The sequence below is a fragment of the Enoplosus armatus genome, chromosome 19, assembly GCF_043641665.1.
Source record: "Enoplosus armatus isolate fEnoArm2 chromosome 19, fEnoArm2.hap1, whole genome shotgun sequence".
NCBI lineage: Eukaryota > Metazoa > Chordata > Actinopteri > Centrarchiformes > Enoplosidae > Enoplosus > Enoplosus armatus.
The window spans coordinates 9,779,233-9,799,475 of NC_092198.1; the positions used below are offsets into that span (position 1 = coordinate 9,779,233).

Below are 20,243 nucleotides of genomic sequence, written 5' to 3' on the forward strand. Positions count from 1 at the left end.
CACTACTCATAACTTACATAACCTCTCCTTATACATTGCAATAAGAGCAACGATGGTGCTTATTTGACTCGTGACACCTTCATTCACCTTACATGCCATTAAAAAACCAAACCATAATTGGAGGTCTTGGGAAGCTTTGTGCCACAGCATGTGCAAAAATAATTGCACAAAGGACCATGGGTGCATTCACAGTTACATTAATATTAAAATTGAATTCTGGATTTCAAGAACTATATCGAAGGTTTAATATTTCTGTGCAACAACCAGTTCTGAAAAGCCCCCAAATGCCCGCTGAGACAGTAATAACAGTAGCAGCAGTGTGCTACTGTAACACTGGCCAGCGTGTAGGCTCCTGCAAACTCATAATCCAGTCAAATGTTGGATTTTGTGCTTAGCGTCTGATTTCTGTCTAATATTACGGCTTCAAGAAGTATTAATGATGGGATCTGAAGATGCATGTAGAGTAAACAGCTTATTGTGATTATGATTATTACACAGCGGGATCATGGGCGGCTAAACTGTAAACACCGTCTGTAAACACACTCTGGACTTTTGGCAACATGAACTCATCATGGGGTGAGTGTAATCAAAGGTTGGTGGCTCTGCGGATCCTGAAATCTGTTTTGGATTTATAGGACGCCCGGGATAGAAGATATCAAAAGGCTGCTGTCTCAAATCAAAACACAGAACTAGAGATTTGTGGGGTTACATGATACGTATGTAAAATTGCTATTTTATGTACATGTAAGGATCGGAAATCATGAATTATACATCATAAAGCAAGGCAAGTGCTAAATCTAGAGAGCTGTGGTTTTGCGTGTCTAGCAGAGAGTTCACAGAGTTCAGTGATGACTCTGCCACACACACACACACACACACACACACACACACACACACACACATTTCCTTATACATTAAACTAACACTGACTTTGAACACCCCATCAGAAGTTGGCAGCCTCTGCTACATGTAACACTACTGTAACGACAGTTTGGACCTGGCATCCCAACCAACCCTCAACAGCTGCGGATAGCGGGGGGGACAAAAATCTGGCAACGCAGAAGAAGTAGAGAAGGAAATATACTGCTTGTTTTTGGATCATTAGTACAGTTTCCATCAGAGTTGTGTAATTTCCTTCACTTGCCAAGTATAATCCTGTCATGCTCATTATTCCCCCAGGGTGGTTTGCGGCAGGTTTGCCTTCTGTTTTAACAAATGTTATCTGTTTTTGTACAGCCATTATAAAACACTGAAAATGTTAAATATTGTCTAACTGCATTAAGTCAAAGTTGCATTCTGACACTTGCTGTGCTCCAGATTCAACGTTGCCCTTAAACACTGTCAATCCGTCAAGAGTGAAAATGTATTTCTGAAGAATACACTTCTTGGAGATCAGTGGTTGCGATGAGATGCTGATAGACTGATGATGCACCATTATTAAATATTAACACTTATTTCTTTGTGAATGTGTGAAACAGACAGATTGTCTCTGAGATTGAATTTGCATAAAAGTGATACAAGAATACGTGTCAGACCTGGTGCAGAGGAGTGTATGTGTGTGTGTCAATGATATGCACTTTTTCATTTGTGTGTACGTCTGGGAATGTACCCCTCCCAGTGCAGTTCAGTCCTGTGTAATGCACCTAGCCTGAGGGCCAGGGTTGCCAGGTTGTGTAAATAAATTAAAGTAACAAATTATGTTTAAAAGCTTCTCCCTCCGGCCAGGGAAAACTAAGATCCATTATTCATGTCTTTTACTGCCGGGAATCTAAAGGCAGGTGTGTGTGTGTGTGTGTGTGTCAGTATTTTTTTTGTCAATTATTCAAAGATTAAACGGCCTTACCCCATCACATTATCTCGTTGATGAAACTGAATACCATTTACATTTTGATACCAGTAATGAAAACCACAACAATGGATGTCGGACCACGTTTCTTCGTGTTGTAAATGAAGAGATTCTTGTTGCAATTTAACGCAAGAAACATTTGAAAGCTGACGCAGAATTCCTGGCAGAAAATGTTTTAAAGCTTTAAAAAAACATGATACACAGGTCTGGCAATAGTCTCTTTCAATAGTGCTTTCTGGAGGTTAAATGCTTGGTTGAAAAAAATCATGTATTTGAGATGAGTAACTGGAGGAAAGCACTGCAGCAGTCTTTTCCAGGTCAGCTGACTTATAATTCTGCCAGCATGTCCTGGCCAATACAAGGATCTCCCCCAGCATGTAGTTAGTTCATCTCCAACAGGACCCTTCTTTACACATGACCACACCATCCTGGCTTCTCTCTTCCCTACTGTGAGTCTACTGCGGTAGCCAATATTGAAATGGAAATATATATATGTTTGATTCTACTACTGCTGGTGCTAGTTATAATATACAGTAAGTATCCATTGATTTTCTGGTAACCAGACTTTCACTGTAAAAGAACACTTGGGAAACATTTTGGGAAATACGTTTATTTGCTTTTTTGCCAAGAGTTGGGTGAGATGATCAATTCCACTCTCATGTCTGTCAGCTAAATATGAAGCTAACTATTTCTGCAAGTGGCCGGCTGCTTTAGCTTAGCATAAAGAAACAGGGGGAAACAACTAGCCTGGCTCTGTCTAAAGGTAACAAAATCCGCCTTCCAAAACCTCTAAATGCATTACAACTCATTTGTTTAATCTGTGCAAAAGACATGTAGTATACAAACAACATGTTGACGGCAAGACCTCAGGAAGTTACCAGGCTAGCTGTTTCCCACTGCTCCCAGTCTTTGTGCTAAGCTAAGCTAACCGGCTGCTGGGAGTAGCTTCTTTCAGAGAGTGGTATCAAGTGGTACCGTTCTTCTCATCTAACTTCTTTTTTGGTGTCACCCAAAATAAACTATTCCAAGTTATAGTGATCATGACAGTATTAAAATGCAATCCCGTTTCCCACACTGCACCCTCTTTGTTTGAATTTTGTTTGTACAGTCAAACTACACTGTTTAATTAAAGATTGTTCATCATTTTACCTATAATTCTGTGCTAAATCACCATCTGGATGCTGCTCAGCTCCTAAACAAACCATTACCAAAGTAAAGTGGTGTTCATTGTTGTTCATTTACTTAAAACGTGATGAGACGTTGCAAGTGTGTGTTGGAGAGGAGTGTTTGCTTTGGCAAATCAAAGGCTCTTTTCATTAACATCTCCACAGAGAAAAATAAGCTTGTGTAAAGTGACTTTATCTTCAAATTTGAGCTGCTGTACATTGCTGAAGAGGTTTTCAGTCAAGAAATACAGATAAATAGCCTACACTTTACTTGTTCCAAGGTGTATTTTTTACTTTTACCTCTTATAAGCAGGTCATTACATCACGTGACATGTTCTGGACTAAGAAAAAATGTCTGATATGATTTCTATTAAAATATCTTGCAACGCATGTCTGAACAGATGATAATCTAATGTAATTTACCGAATCAACTCCCTGCACAGAGATTTTGTGCTACGCTGATATGTTCACTAATACGTGGTTAAAGCTCCATTAGAGCAGTAATAAAGTTATGATTTCATTCTAATTTCATTTTAATTTCATGACAATTTCATTACGCCAGAAGCACATTCCCACAAAACCGATTGCAAGCCGACTCATTCTAATTAAACATTAATGTATCCTATTTACATTTTGTTAGTTGTACAAACGTTGCCATTTGAGGCTGCAGACAAAAAGCAGATCATATTTGTCAAGGAGATGACATGAATGAGAGACAGAAGGGATAATGGTCAACATTCATTGCTGTTATATTCCTTTTCTATTTACAGCACATAGGCACACCATCAGATTGTCTGCAAAATGATCAAATATCAAATAACAAGATGACAAAATACTGCTGTTAAATGTAATGTTTGCATAGAAGTACTCGGGAAAGGAAAGGAGTATGAAGCCTCAAGCATTGAGGATAAGAATTAACATCATATGAGAACTTTGCGGATGTATTGTAGAAGAGCAACAATCGTCCGGTGGACATTGACCTAAGCTGAGTCAGGATGGCTTCGTCTTCTTCTTGGTTGATTTGGTGTTTTGCCTCCATTAGCGTGTGGCTACATAGATATCAATAATAGATAACTCAGAGCCTGATGCGTCACATGCTTCACATGTTTTAATCTGACACCTTTAATCTTTTGCACACAAAGTAGTTAAAATTAGTTCCACCTCCACCAACTACAACAGTTAAGTGCTGCTTACATGTTAATGCATCATTAATAATGATACAATAATTCAATGTAGGCATCTAATGAATATTTTTATTTTGCTACTTTCAACACTACTGAACTTCTGTACTTTGACCTGAGTAAAATTGTAGTACACGTGTAATGGAGTTTTTACTGTACTCACCCTTTCTGGACTACAAAAATAGCCATGGAAATTTAATTCAAAATTCAAAAATTCATCAATTTAAGGAATTATAAATATATTTTAACAGACATGTGAGTGTTTCAAGTTGCAGTACTTCCCCCTCTCATTGTCTTCATTGAATTTGTAATGCCTGGTTTTGCTTTGGTTGCATGTTGAATTGCTAAGGTTACATGAGGCTATATAAGGTATCTTGCTGTTGATCTCATGCTCAGGCTTACAGTCCATTTTTTTATTATCTCGCCCCCTGTATTCAGTTCTGTTTTGTTTTAACTATCATGCTGTCCTCTTTATCTCAAGAAGAATTATGGATTTGCAGTCTAGTGTTTTCTCTCTGTCGCCCACCATCATCTACTTCTAATGTTCAAGCGCTCTGTTGGAGTCACCCAGTCTGATACTGGAGGGGCCCACTGCAGGCGAGTTGATACTTATCTCTTCCATGTCGCCTTCCTCCTGGCATAACTGTTCATCTTTCTGTCCGGCAGGTTGTTGCTGTAGTCGTACCTCATCACTGGTGTCGACTTGGGGGCTTGTTAGTCATTGGTCATCTCCGACTCAGACCACCTGCTGCACAGACAGATTGAAAGACTGGAGAGGTAGAGGGAGGAAGGAAATGAAGGGCAATACAGTTTGCTTTTTTGACTGCCACATTGCTTAACAGTGTGCACTATATTTATTTTACAAAAAACTGGTAACAATTGGCATTTTAGGGTTAAGACTTGGATAAATGTATGGTTAGTGGTTTAGTTAAGGTTAGAGTAAGTCTCAAGGGGATGAATGTAAGTCAATGCAAAGTCCTCCTTAAGTGACAAAACAAGCTGTGTGTGTGTGTTTGTATGTTTGATGGTTTATAAGGAAATATTTTTTGTATATGCAAAACAATTGTTAATGTATATATATTCTGAATATGTTAAGTGCAGTGTAGTGTATGGAGTCCCTGAACTGACAAAATGTAGTGAAAGGTTATCAGACAATTCAAAAATATAACTGAAAACATCAAAAAATAATATTGTTTGTTAAATAATTAAGTTGAGTGTAACTGAATACCTAAATAAATAATGTGTAAATTATTAAAATGGCTTGTAAAAAGAAAAATAAAGTGTGAAAAGAAATTTCTCTTTTAAACTAATTTCCTAAAATCTTTTACTACATTTTGTCAGTTTAGTAGTAAAAAGTAAGAAGAACTTAGAGGAATACAATGTGCCGGTTATTACACCGTTGATTTAAAATATGTTTTTTTTCCCAAAATAGGCTCACCTATATTCACTGTTTAAGAGCAAATCTAGAAAACGGTGTGCAGTACACAGATATGGGTACTTTGATGGCATTTTAATTACACTCAGAAAAGAAACCAGAGCAAAGGGTTCAATTTGGCAGTTTTTTATTCATCAAATTCCAGCACAGACAAACAGAAAGAAACATAACTGTGATAAACTGTACATCCTCCTCCTCCTCCTTCTCTTTCTACACATCCTCCTCTTCAGTCAGACACTCATCTCTTTTTGCCTTTTCCTCCTCTCTCCAGCTCTTCGTACTTGTCCATTCGTGTCCTCTTTTCACGCTCCTCCTGTTCAGAGCTCCTCAGAGTGGAAAGCTGAACGACAAGAGGAGGAAACAGTAGGTTCATCAACCCCAGTTATTATATATTAGGCTGCAGTTTTCTTACTCTTCTGTCGGTCTACTGTTGTTTTGGCCTTTCACCTCTTTCAATTAACTGCTTCTTATGTTCATGGTAGACTAAGATATCTTTCTGCAACTCGCTATCAGTTTGAATGAGCGCATCCATTAAGTGTCCTTGAAGTATTGTGAAACGCACACGTTCAAGTTTTCATTATAGTTAATTAATAGCATCTTTGATGAGCTGTTGGTTCTGATAATTGAATGAAGAAGGTGAAATGGGAAGTTTATTTTATGCCTATCATATCTCTACAATGTAGCGGGTTAAAAGGGCATCATATTCGTTATAACTCAGTTAGTCAGTGAGTGATTACTTTCTGACAGCTCCATCATTACTATAATCTGCACAGCCTGGATTATCATGATGAGCATTTGAGCTAAAAACATGTGGTTTCCGCATATATGAGAAGAGTTATTCAGTACATTTCCATGCTGATGAATTGCCCTTGTATATTCAGAACATTAAAATGTTTCCTTCATGATTTGGCGTGTGTAAATGCCATGTCCTGAATAAGATTGCAGGCGGGGCGAGCATCTTATTCACGATATTAGTTATGAATCATCTCCGTCACTAAATGGTTAATTAGTGTGAGGTGATGTTTTCTTACATGTGAGGGTTTCAGTTAGCTGGTGAATACCTTCCTCCTCCTCATCAGGAGCTACCAAACTGGCTGCAAAAGTCCATACCATCTCCAACCAGTCAGTGCTCTCCTGAGCTGTGACATCAGCACGGACTCCAGCAGGGCTCGATCTTATTGGACGAACACCACCTAAATAGAATAAAGAAATAGAAAAATGGAATAGAACAAACTCTTATAGCAGAGTAGAGTGGGATATTATGAAATTAATTAATTACTTAATGAGTAAAATTGGACTTGAACAAAACTGGGGGGTGGATAAAATATCAGGAACTCCTACCTACAAACTACAGTGTCAAAAATGAGTTGAGATCACTTCACACACCACACAGTTTTAACAGAAGATGAACATGAGAAGCTTCACAAAGGTAGTATGCATTAAATAGCATGTATATACAGTACTTATATATTAATTTTCTGCTTGCCTCTAGCCTTCAAACCTCTCTTAGCGATGGCAGAAGGAGGAGGGAGACCTGAGGGGGAGAGAGACACGAACACCACGTTAACAGACACAACATGAGTGAAGTGTAAAATACAGGTTGAGAGGGTGCAGAGGACAAAGAGACAACAGAAGAGAGAATCCATAAAGAGATAAAGTCAGAATCACAGCACTGCATATTTTCAATCATTCACAGCCACATGCAGCTTTAGATTTATCGCTTTGCTGCTTTAATTGCAAACAATAAGAATAAAAAACGTCACACACAAAACACACTTTTCATCATACAGAACATGTTAGGACTTATTTCTGGATGATGCAGAGGTCATGCTGAATGAGAACACAGCAAGAAACAACTAACAACTCATTGACATTGTCTGTCCCAGTGTGTAGGAGTGTCACTCACTAACCTTTGGTTTCCTCAGTCTGAAGTTGGCACATGTGCCAGAAAACATATTGAAACATACTTTCTAATGAGGCACCCTTTGTAAAAGCGTCACAAGTTGTAACTAATGCCTTTATTAATGGTGAATAAAACATTTACTAGTGCTTTATAGATCAGCTATAAGCCAATAATAAGGACAGATTTTGGGTTGCCAGATTTGTGTTTATCTTCCTCCAGCAGGATCCTTGCTTTGTCTGTTTAGCTCTTTAATTAATCAGGTAGACCGCTTCAATGTTGCATGACAATTTGACCTCTGACCTTCTAGGAAACAGCGGCAGAACATCCGGGACAAAATACATCTTAACAAATCATTACAATCATTACCATTTTTGCAGACTTAATGGATGATCGTACAAATCATATATTCACTTATGCAGGAGACAGGTGATGTCAGGGTTCAACTGCCAAAAAAGTGATAATTTGGTATCTAATGATGCAATGGAGGCAGTTTAAAACAATGCAGCTAGTCAATTATACCAACAGTTTCTTTTTCATACATTAACCCTTCTGTGCTAATCACGATGGCTTTGTCCCAGCAGCAGCACTCAGCGCCTCCAAAACACATATTTTCTCGTTTGCTTTAAAGTCTGGCTGTGTGTCTCAGCTTCTCAAAAAATATCATTAAAAACTAATTGCTACTGCATCAGTTACATATTGTATTGAATTGCAGAAGTGTTTTGTTTCATATTATAGCTGATACACTGTGCACGCGGTACAATACTATACAGGGGGTGTGCTGTCCAAATGTTTAGCTGCTTCTCTGTATCTGTAACAAGTGAGGTAATCATTTTACTTTGGTATAAGCTCCTCTGGCCATAATATTGACTCAGATCTTGGGCTGCTAGTGGTGTTAAAACAGACTGTGCTCATGTAGCCGCTGCTGCAGTGCAGGCGTTTTGCATTTGTGTCAGAGGGACATGTGAATTAGCACATTATTATGTATATTATATTATGATGACTAGGGGCTCTAAAGCCATAAAAGGATCTCTTTATTTTGCCTCTCCAGGTGGAAGAAGTTTTCTGTTTGTTGCCCAGTGAGCAGGAGACGTATAATGGATCCTCATAAACAACTGATTAATGCACTGACATTTCTTTGATTGGCACTCCAGACCGTGCCGGAGACACTGGGAATAGAAGGCTAGCATTTCCCCCCTGCTAACTCTCTGTTGTCCTTTTATTGTCGTTACTTATTCATTCAGTCTCTCTTCCACTTCACCTTTCTCTCCTCTGTCTTTCTTTCTTTTCACTCCATATCTCTTTTCTTCTCTCTTCTTTCTTTAAGTCTATTTTCTGTCACAATCTTACTTTCATGTTCTTATCCTGTGTCACTTTTCTTTCTCTCCACCTTTCCGCCTTTGTTTTTTTTGTTTTGTGTAGTTTAGCAGACACATCAAAATGATAGAACATAAAGAAAAGAGAGAATAAAAATACGAATTGTGCCGCAGAGATTAAAAAAAAAAGAAAAAAGAAACCCAAGAGGCTCAGAAAAACCTCTCAGAAGAAAAGTAGCTGGAAGAGACACATCTGAGCTGGATAAGGAAAGCTAAATGATACATAGCCTCGTCTGTTTCTTTTTTCTTTCTTCCTTTTCCTCCTTTTTTCCCACCTTCCTTCCTTCTTTGCATCCTCCCTCATCCTTTCCTTCCTGTCTTTCCCTCTTTCCTTCCTCATTCTTACTCTCTTTCTTTCTTTCTGTTTTTCACTTCTTTTCATTTTGCATTCCCCTTCCTATCATGCTTCCTTCCTTCCTTCCTTTCTATCTGTCTTTCTTTCTTTCCTTCTTCCTTCCTTTATTTTTTCTCTCTTTCTTTACAGGTGTGATACTGACCTTGCACAGAAGAGTAATATTGTGGACACATGACATTTTTGTTTTACAGTTTAACACAGACATCAGTAATACTGGATGGTGGAAACATTTCCATCCGTCTCAATCTAAACCGTTCTCCTTTTCAAGGATAATCACGTACATTAAGAACTACTTACTTTGTTGCATCTGCCTCTCTGTCAGAGAAAGAAAGAACAGGGGTTTGATAAGATGACTGATTAAACTGTTGACAGTGCTGCTTCTTTGTCTCTCCTCCACCTTCTCTACAGTTCTGACATCTTTGCATTGTCTTCCTCCCTACTGTTTTTTATACTCTCTGCCACTTCTGAATCACTGTATTTTTCTGTATAGTATGTCAATGCAAGGATGTGTGTCTCTGTCTCCCCATTTCTATATCTGTATCCTTTTCTGATGCTACTTTGTCTATTCTGTACACAAACATGCTCACACACACACACACACACACACACACACACACACACACACACACACACACACACACACACAACTCTATCTCTGCTCTTTCAGGGAGAATTGCATTTCTTCTTTATTGTCCAAAAATGTCCCCTTCATTTACACACACTGGCCTTTATTGAAATGTCATGGTGGAAGAAATGCCTTATGATTAAAAATGCAGCCCAGCATTTTGTCATTGTCAACTTGCAAGTATTTGCTTGGAGGAAAATGGAAGATAACTACAATGTACAGGGGACACTTCTCGTGTGCATTTATTCCTCAGCTCAGGGCCATCCTTAGAGATGTTTCCTTGACTTAGAGAAAAAGATTTGTGACTGTTATTGATAACTCTGGACTTTGTGTTCCAAGTTTGCCGCATCAACTTCAACATACTGTATTTTCCAACGGTCACAAGAAAATAACTCAGCAAAATTGCACAAATGATTCAATTTGAAATCCCAACAGGCCTACAGATTTACTGTTGTCATCAGACACAATACTAGATGAATATTTCATGCCTATGTGTCACACGGCTTCTTAGTCATTGAGGACTGTTAGCAGGTCCAGAGGAAACACAGATATACGTGCACTTCCACACAAGTAACACAGGCACGCGTGTCATGCACCTGCAGACAGGGACTGAGAATACACAGACTGGTGACAAATTAAAGAAAAACCTGCATAAATGAGTGAAACATAAATCTATAAACTAAAGTATAAAAACCATGTGAATCACATACTATGGCCATCTCAGTTCAAGACAGTGCGCTACACCACGATCATCAAAACACCAAATGAGGGAATATCTTCTGGAAGAACGGTGTTCATCCCTCCAGTAGAGTTTCAGAGATTTGGGAGAATTTATAACAAGTGGCACTGAAACTGTTCTGGAGGCTCATGGTGGTCAAACACCTTTCCAGACTTGATGTTATTGTTTTCCTTTAATTTGCCGTCCTTCTATAGCTTGATAAACACAGGCTGTGTGCATTTGATAGCAGATCAGAACAAGAATACATTCTAGTGAACAAGTAAGTTAACAAAAGTTTTACATCAGGAAACAATGCTCAATGGGTGAATCAACTCTTCATCATTTAAGCTAGTGAACTTTAAACCTGCAGGAAGTTTGTGTAAAACTAGCAATTTGTATACAATTCTGAATAGACTTTTTCCTGTGGATATTTGCAATGTATCAGATGATTTTTCCTTATATTTTTGGGAACACAATTCTATGTCCGTATTATTTTCTTTTAATTTTACTATGATACTTTTGCTTTAATAGTCCAAGCAGTCTGGCTTTGTAATAAAAAAAACCCATAAAGATATAAACTTCTAAAATAACCCTTAAATTTAGTTGTCTTCCTCATTAATTAAATGCAAGTATATTGTATTTTATAAATATAAAGATTCTTACACCCTTAAAATCAAGAAGGCTTCATGACCCCCCATGGAGCTTTGGCGACCCATGATGGCGGTCAGGAGGTAAAGGTACAAAATACTTTTGAATAAACTGCGAACTGAGCTAACAGGCTTGCTAACTGACATTTAGAAGCTTGTTACTTATAAGTTAGCAAACTTGTTAGCTGTGTCTCGCTCTCTCTTCTTTAAAATGTACAATCCCGAGAACAAAATGCCATGAGGGAGTAATTCAGACAAAACAGAAAAGTGTGAACAGGGTTTTTCTCAGGATAATCCGCAGACATGGCTGTGGACTGTTTTCTTTGAGAACCATTTTCTACTAAAGGTACAAAATAGTAAAAACTGTCCACATTCTCAGGGGACAATATCTGAAAACCTCAGCAAATTTTTGACGTGACCCCTTAGGACAGAAAACTAGCTCTTTAAAACTTTCAAGCACAGTGGCTTCGCCCACATTAGGGCTGTCAAGGGTCACCACAGACGTTTAGCGTCTGACAGTTTGCGGTAAACACCTGCTGGTGGAAAGTTTAGACCAATAGCAGGCATCGGTTTTTGTGTTGATTTAGGGTTGATTTATCCTTTAAAATGTCAAATACAGAGTCCCACCTTTTGAAATGCTGGACATGTACTAGACAAGGATCAAGTATATCTTGATTTTCTCTGGTCCGGTCACAGGCAACGCTTTAGTACAAGCAAGCAGAGCAGCCAAACTGTTAGTGGTTTTGTTGTGTTTTGTTTTTTACCAGGAGATAAACACACGGGGTCGTCACAGTAAGATGTGTACTCTTTGGATGGGATGGCAGGTGATTGACAGCATGAGGATGGAGAAGAGGTGAAGAGGTGGGGGGTGGGGAGGTGACGGAAGGAGGAGAGTGAGGAGAGTTAAAGATGAGTGTGTTGGATGTGTGAGGCAGGACTATCCTTACAGTGTAGGATAGTCCAGATACATGATGTGTAGTAGTTGTGGGAGTGATAAGAGTAGAATTGATAGAAAGGTCATTATCATAGTAAATTAAGTGCTCACAGCAATACACCTGTGACAAAATCAAAGTGATTGATTTCCTGTTGTGTGGTTGGAAGATCAGAGGCAGTTTGACCTTTGTGTGTCAGGTCTATTTAGATCGGTACAGTGCATGCATTATGTTTATGTGACTATAAAGTAATGCTTTACTTTACAGGTCCATTATTTCTGCATAATGTCCCTATCATTTCCAAGACGTTTTCTGGAAAGAGCAATTTCATTTGTTACTAAATATAGGGAAAGTAGGAATGTCCTTCAAAGAAAACCTCAATTTTAACCAAAATAAATATTCATTCAAAACTTTATTCTCCTTACAGTATATATTGAAAGCTTGTCTTTAGACAAATTTCACATTTTTGTGTCTTTAGCAGACATTCTAGCAATAAAGTGTACCAATTGAAGACAGTTTTTTTTATAACTAGCACCAAATTACGCAATTATTTCCAGGAAATGTCATGTAAATTATTAGAAAATGACAGTTATGACCCAGTAAAATAAAGCGTTACCAGATAGGGATAGTGAAAATACTTGGAGCTGAGGTGCACTGTACTGCAACCTATTATCCTTTCACACAACCCATATAATAATGTCACCATTTAAAGTAACACTGATTCAGTACATGAAATTGGAAAAAGGAAAATTGTACTAAACACATGGTTTAAGTCTCAGTTTACCATGAGGATGTTAACATGCACGCTAATATATTGATCTTAATTCAATTAAAGCAATACCTCAAATGTTGAAATTGTCATTGCAATATACAATATTAATCTCATAACAGTTTCTTGGTCTGGTTGTTGACGAGAGTTAGAAGAGAAGACTGAAACTATTCTCGTGTCTGTACACTCAATATGAAACTACAGCCAGTGGATGGTTAGGGTTAGCTTAGCATAAAGACTGGAAACAGGGGGAAACAGCTAGCCAATGAGATAAAACACGTCAATTAGAGCGCTTTTAGCGCAATTTAGCTACTCTCAGACAGAGTCAGGCTAGCTGTTTTGCCTTGTATCCAGTCTTCATGCTAAGCTAACCTTCTTTAAGAGACAGATATGAGAGTATTTCCCAAAATGTCAAACTTTTGCGTCACATGTAAAATAAATAATAACTGGAGTATAATCACATTAGCATAGCTAATTTGTTGTTTGTAGCGTTTTGATTTCTGTAGTAGTTAATCACTCAGACTCTATGTTTACACAAATAAAACAACATGCTGCAGAGTGCGGCACTGTTGCTCTTGATTTCTCCTGTTATGCTGCAATCAGACGTTTCTCATTACCTCAAGATATAAATTAATGGGTGTGCAGAGCGTGATCATGGTGCCAGTGAATAGACAGCAGAACTTAAGCACAACTGAAAATGTTTGAAGGAGAGATCTGCTGCATTTACTTTAATCAATCAGAAACGTAGTTGAGATCTCGGGGAAATTAATTTTCTGTTATCTCATGACAATGAAGTAATTAAAGTGTGATCACAGAAAACGAAATTTGATCACGGAAGACAATCAAGTCATGAGCTGGAGATAAAAGATATATGAGGAAACAAAGCTGCTCTCAGTTTCTTCAGTGAAGCAGAAGGTGACGTATAGCATTTTAAAGAAGAACGTGTAAACCAGAGAAATCATTACTTTTAATTACTAGATGTTTTAATCAAAATGATTACAACCTGTGGCTGTCTTATTAGTATGCATGTTAACTCCAGGAAGTGCCCTTTCAATCCATTCTACGAGTGTATGAGTCAGACGTTTAAGTGAAAATGAGGAGTGGCTATACCTCAATATGTACACAGCTGTATTACTACACTGGTACATAAACTGTCAACTGGTGGACTAATTAATGTTAGAGTCTATAGGTGAACATGTGAGTGTGAGTGTGAAAACACTGGGTCATTTTCAATACGTCTGTCTGTCAAGTGAAGGGAAACACACGACATACCACATGTTACTTTAAAGCAGCACAGATGTTGAGACTTCATGTTGTTATTAACATGTGTTGTGTGTGTCCCCTAACTTGACACATGGACGTTGTTGGAAATGATGACCTTCATGAGAGCACGTCCACTTTTGAAGTCTACTTCAAAAATGTCTGAAAAATGTTTGGATGAAATATGGATGTGTAAATGATATGTGGAAAAATGGGTAGAAATGAGTTGTGTCATAATAAAACATTACAAGCACATTATAATCACATGGAATTATAATCATTGTTGAGAGGTAAAGACAGAGCTTTACTTAAAATGCCAAATCTCATATAAAAACAAATTATCAGCAATGACTCTTTTTACCTGCCAGAGTTTTATGGTCAAGCAGATCAAAGAGAACGATGGCGACTCCCGACCATGTGATGATCAGAGCCACCACCAGCAGCCAGGCCATAGGTGAAGTGAAGGTCAAAATGACGTCATCCAAAAACGTCCTCTGATTGGTCCGAGCTGGAGGGACCGCCTCCCCGCCGTTGGCTTGACTGCTCATTGGTGAAGAGAGCTGAGGACAGGAAGAGGGGGTCGGGACAGAAATAAGAGGACATAATTATGAAAAGGAAAGAATAAAATTAAGAGAACAGGGAAGAGAGACACGAAGAGAAGTATGGAAGAAGAGTGGAGGAGGTGACTAAGGAAAATTGTATACTGTCAAATCACTATAAAAGATGCCACAACACACTTGAAACAGAAAAAGTAAATGGGTCTGCTAACTGAGTGAGATAAGCATGTTTAAGTGGTACATGAAGTGCGAGGACTCACAAGAGACAGAAAACCCAAAAAAAATTTACATCTGAAGGGAACTGCAAAGTTGGGTGGGTTTGTCACTAAGTACAACACCTTTCACATACAAGTAGTTATTTGATTAATTGTTAATGTAACATATTGATTATAGCAGCTTTAAAGTGTGCAGAACTGTGTACTGTGTAATTTCCATAATATGCCCTTTTAACTTTGATGCCGACATAATCTTGTCCCTGTTGTCCAAGAGACAATATAGATCCCACAGTGTTTATGCTGAGATAGTAGTTTCTTCAAGGTCTCTAGAACTGCTGAATCCACCATTAAAATTGTCAGTATCTAGAAACATCTATAGGAATTAGCGCGCAATACAATTAGCATCTGTGATGAAAAAGAGATGTCTGGGTGCAGCAGCAACACATTGTCTGGCTTTAGTGGTAGCTTTCTGTACCATGTGGACACGTGTAAAGACAATTAGCATTAAAACAAACAAAATTTCAAAATAAATTACAGAAGCCTTGAGAGTGTTTCGGGGGTGGAGGGGTCCACTTTGCCTTGAGGCTTTTGGTTTTAAAACTGAGTGCAACACAGGGTTACAGCAAATGATGGTGTTGGTACTTCAAGCGTATGACATGATGCTGACATCTTCCCACCATGAATTCACCACTGAGCCCAATGTGTGTAACTTTAATCTGTGCTTGATATGAGCTCATGTTACCAGTTCTTTTGATTAATGCACACAGCAGCTGTTTATTCACATAGATGTGTGAATCATTCAAGTATGTTCTGTTTTTCTTTGTGTGAGGATGAAATTGACAGATATGAGGAGGGGAAAGAGTGGGAGAGAGCAACAAGAGAGAGAGAGACAGACAGAGACTGCCCGAGGTGATGAGGAGATTAAATTCTATCTCACTCTGAAAAATCTGCTCTACAAGACAAATTACTTCTCTAAAGAAAGTTTTCATCATTGTATGGCGGTGGGGCCGCGTGCCATAACATGATTACGCGCCCGCGTCAGGTTGTTTGTGTTCATTATGTGGCTGCTGCGATGAACGCCCGAGATGATTTATTTTTCCCTCTTTTTCTCTGCTTGCCTCTCACACTGCTTATCTGCAAATATAAAGTGATAGTTACACAGTGGTAGAGATGTGAATTAAAATAGGACTGACTCATTTGGAAGAAATATGCCCTTCTCAAGGTTATTAATGAGGCCCTGAAGGATGCCGATCCATGTGAGTCCTGTATGCTCTGTGCCGGTCCAGCTGAAGCATTTAACACCATTCATTATGACAGCCCCGTTGACACAATTAGGTAGCGGTTTGGACTCTAATGGTTCTCATCTTCACTGTCAATTAGCAGAAGCTGAGAGCAGATCGGTGACAATGTTCCCCTGTCTGCTCATTATATAGTATATGCACCTCATGGCACAATTCAAGCCTTTTCTCCATATATATGTTTCTACCTCTGAGTTAAACCCAATCACTTGAGTAAATTGACCACATTATAGCCTGTAGCCTGCACACTCAAACCCAGAAGAAGAAGAAGAAGTGCTCGACTGCAAAAGACTATTATACACTGACTGCGGCAACTAGCATTATAACTTCATGCAAAAAGCAAGAGCACTTTGGCAATTGCGGATTAAACCCTCCATCCCTCTGTGTATTTGTACCTCCAAGTTCCCATCAAAAGCAGTGCACGCGTCACACAATTCATGGCAGATAAATGATATGTTCTATACTTCCTAGCCCCAGATTTTCTGTGTGTAAATGAATTTGTGGTCATTTTATCAAACACAACTTTACCTTGGAATACAGATCATATGAGTACAATATAAACTAAAATAATTAAGTCTTGAAGGCTGAATTCTAGTAGCAACTTAGTATTGTACTTTCATAAAGTTGAGAGAGACAGAATGATCAAAACGAATGCAGCAAGGGTCACGATATCTAGACATTTAGTGCTTTATGGGTCAAGCTTTAAAAACATTGGATTCTATATTTACCAGAATGCAATTCACTTTTTTTTTTCATTCCTGGTAAACGCCTATGTCTAACACCATACCTGTGTCTGTCAGTCTGTATGCGTATCAAAAAATGCTTGATTTTTGAGTGTGGTGTTGTTGCACACTATGTGTCCCACAATGCAATAGGAAACGGATGAAAAGCATTTTTAAAAATTGGTGATGAAACATCTCCAGATCTTATCTTCAAATCTTCAAATCAAATCTCAACAAACAAAACAAAGAAAGTATTAAATCACTTGACTTTGCCCTCTCTTTGTAGTGTCATTGGCAGCAGCTAACATTTCCTGTTTAACACGGTAAAGTATGGTAATTTCTTGTATACAAACTGCAAAAATCTCTCTCTCTATCTTTCTATCTATTGTACGGTGTATATATGTCATCCATGATGGCTGTACAACGTGAAGAATTGAAGTGTTTTGATTCAGTAGCTGGTCTCAGTCTGACCTTTCCGTTGTTGCATTCAGATAACAAACTACAAAATCAATTAAACATAATTCTGCCCACGCACACTCGAATGTGCTTTTGTGTGTGCGTCTGATTCAAGAAAGAAAACCATTGATCTGGCCAACAACAGCTGGCGTGTGTGTGTGTGTGTGTGTGTGTGTGTGTGTGTGTCATTTCAGAAGTAGAGCTGACAGTGCTTGTGTGTGAGATATAAAAGCTGACCATTGATCTCGTGAAGCCCTGGCAGCGGCTGGTCAGGCCAACATATTGATTCCCAGCAGGTAAAACAGTCACGATGTTACAATGACAGAAGGTTGGAACGCCGTCTAAATGTCCTACAACAGATAAAAAAGCTGCACTGTGCAATCATCCACTTTACCATTCTTCTCCTGTAATTACAGTATACCTCTCTTAAACGGCACGTATTTTATGGTTTCTGTCACAGCCTGAGTCACAGTCTGAAACATTTTTGCCTTACAGTACGTATGTGTCTGTCCTCTTTTTCAAAACCAGATGACCCGGCCCACCTGTTGTTACCACCAACTGCTGCTGCTGCTGCCTCCTCCACACCAAAGGAACGAACAGAATTAGAGCAGTGTGCGTGCAGGCGACTAACCGGTGTTTGAGGGCAAATGAAAGGCGACAAAGGCACTTATGAAAGTGTGAGTCATTAAATGTATCACCCCGCTTGTTACCAACTTTATGGCAAAGGGTACAGCTTATAAAGTCATCTTGTTGGGTATCATTACATGTGGTAGGAAGTGACTAAATACACTTAAGTACCATTTTTTCACAAGTTGTGAATCACAGAGAGATTTCCCCTCTAAACTTCTCAGATGTTTTAATTCAAATAACTGTTTTGTAAAGTAAAGGATAAGTAATACTTCTTCCACCATTCGTCATTACTTGATGATACAATATCAACCTGGCATCAACTTAGAGTAAAAGCACAGTAGCGTACGGTGCTTCTTGTAACAGAATAAGCTGATAAAAGAGTTGTATGTGTTATGTGCACCATTGCTCTTGGTTGCATTTGAGCAACTACATGATGGCACTGTCAGAGGAAGGACAAAGGAAAAAAGAGTGAGAAAAAAGGTAATTGACCATCTCAACTTCAAAGCAAATATTTTCAATGCAGTTGCTTCCAACCTGGGGTTCGGGACCCCCTGGGGATCCCAAGACACATCTGAGAGATCCCAGGATGATATCAGGGAGAAAAAAGAAAAATATATAATTTTTTCAACTCTTCAAGCCTCTAAGGATCCCTTACATTAAACAATTACTCTGATTGAACTGCTCACAATTCACTCTACAGTCTACACTGAGGACCTAATCTGTGTTAAAGGGGCACAAGTGTGTGGGAGTTAAATACTTTTTTAACTGATCGTTTTTAAAAAAAGTGAGATTTTAGAGGCACATATTTGATGTAACTAAAAGTTACAAAACTAAAACTAAGTGCACTATTATACCTGCAAGTGGCAATAGAGCAACAGGCTACAGCGTAGCATCTAACCATGAAGGGAAAAATGTGATTTTAAAGTTTATTTCTCTCACTTTTCCCTCAACATTTCTGTCACAAAATCATTACAAAGTCAAACAAAATCTAAATGTGAAGATAAATTGATGTAAGTTAAGTAATGTGTACAGTACACTTCAAAAACCAAAGGGAGGAAATATTAACAGGAGCTAATGGCACACATTGTACTTACATGTGCTCTATATTACAACACAAATGGTCATTATTTTAACTTACTTGACCATAACGTCAAAATTTCTTGAACACCATTAAAGTTGCAGTTCTCCTCCTTGTAAAGTCTGGCAGTATAACCTTAGTAGTGGCTAACCTTTTAGTAGATATCTCAAATGACAAGGAGAAAGAATAACTGTATGGACGGTGCATAGACCTCCAGCATTCAGCAACGTCAGTGGCAGATCATTATTATAAAGTTCAGCTAGAGTGAAATGGATTTTTACAGTACCTTGGAGTTTGCTGGATGTTCAGTGATAACCTTCAGTCCTTTAAAGGCTCGGAAAATGTACTGTTACCATAGAAACACACATGTAACTCCTTCGTTAAATCCTCTTTGGCCCCAGTTGATTGTGAGAAAAAGACAATGGAGGCAACACTCAAATCCGACACCAAAAAGGCACACAGCAATTGTGTTAAGCTGGATCACAGCAGGTCTAAAAATACACTAAAACCTTCCCCACAGGAGAAAATGGAAGGAAATCCAGTGAGCTATTCTTTGTTTTTTTATTGTTCTTGTTAATGTCGAAGTTCCTCCTGAAGGTTTCAGTTTGTGTCCAAGAAAATCTTGATTCAAAGTTTCTGAGGTTGAGTTTCTTGCTGGTTAAATGCTGGAGAGGGTGAGACAGAAAGAGAAGCAGGGCGAAGCGGTTGACCTACTGAGAGTCACCCTGCCCCCTCTGAGGGTCCAAAATAGAGAGATAGTGGAAGAGAAGGGAGGGAGCAGGAGATGGAAGGGGAGACTTCAGAAAGAGAGGAGGAGTGAAGAGAGAGTGGAGAGGAAGAAAACAGGATGTAGAGGGGCAAAAGATCAAGGGATGGAGAGGAAAACGAGAGAGGAGGAAAGAATAAAGCGAAGACATGAAGGTCTAAAAGTCTTCTGTGTATCGGAAACATGGAGCTTATTAATCATGTTATAATGATGGAAGGAGCCAGAGGCACCTAACAGCTGATGTTACATCCGTATTTTCTCCTCTGAGAGGCCCATTACTCCATCCCTTACCCCCCTGTACTGACCTGTTC

General features: G+C 38.7%; 1 protein-coding gene across 2 annotated transcripts; it reads right to left on the reverse strand.

Moving 5' to 3' along the window:
* Positions 1–5,738: 5,738 nt before the first annotated feature.
* On the reverse strand, positions 5,739–19,556 carry LOC139302676 (triadin-like). 2 transcript variants are annotated; one of them, XM_070926381.1, is made up of 7 exons: positions 19,453–19,556; positions 14,572–14,770; positions 12,014–12,055; positions 9,557–9,574; positions 7,115–7,162; positions 6,660–6,821; positions 5,739–5,968 (listed from the first exon to the last, which is right to left on the reverse strand). In XM_070926381.1, exons 2-7 carry the CDS (start codon positions 14,756–14,758, stop codon positions 5,946–5,948), a joined length of 480 nt encoding a protein of 159 aa, XP_070782482.1. In that variant the 5' UTR covers positions 14,759–14,770; positions 19,453–19,556; the 3' UTR covers positions 5,739–5,945. The 2 variants fall into 2 exon arrangements, with proteins under 2 accessions (XP_070782482.1, XP_070782483.1); XM_070926382.1 differs by lacking the exon at positions 9,557–9,574.
* Positions 19,557–20,243: the final 687 nt, after the last annotated feature.

Coding starts and splice junctions, on each gene's coding strand:
- LOC139302676 (XM_070926381.1), bottom strand. CDS start 14,758: ATGAGCAGTCAAGCCAACGGCGGGGAGGCGGTCCCTCCAGCTCGGACC. Junction 6,822..7,114: donor GAGAGGTTTGAAGGCTAGAG/GCAAGCAGAAAA, acceptor TATTCTATTTAG/GTGGTGTTCGTCCAATAAGA. Junction 5,969..6,659: donor GCTAACTGAAACCCTCACAT/GTAAGAAAACAT, acceptor CTTGTCGTTCAG/CTTTCCACTCTGAGGAGCTC.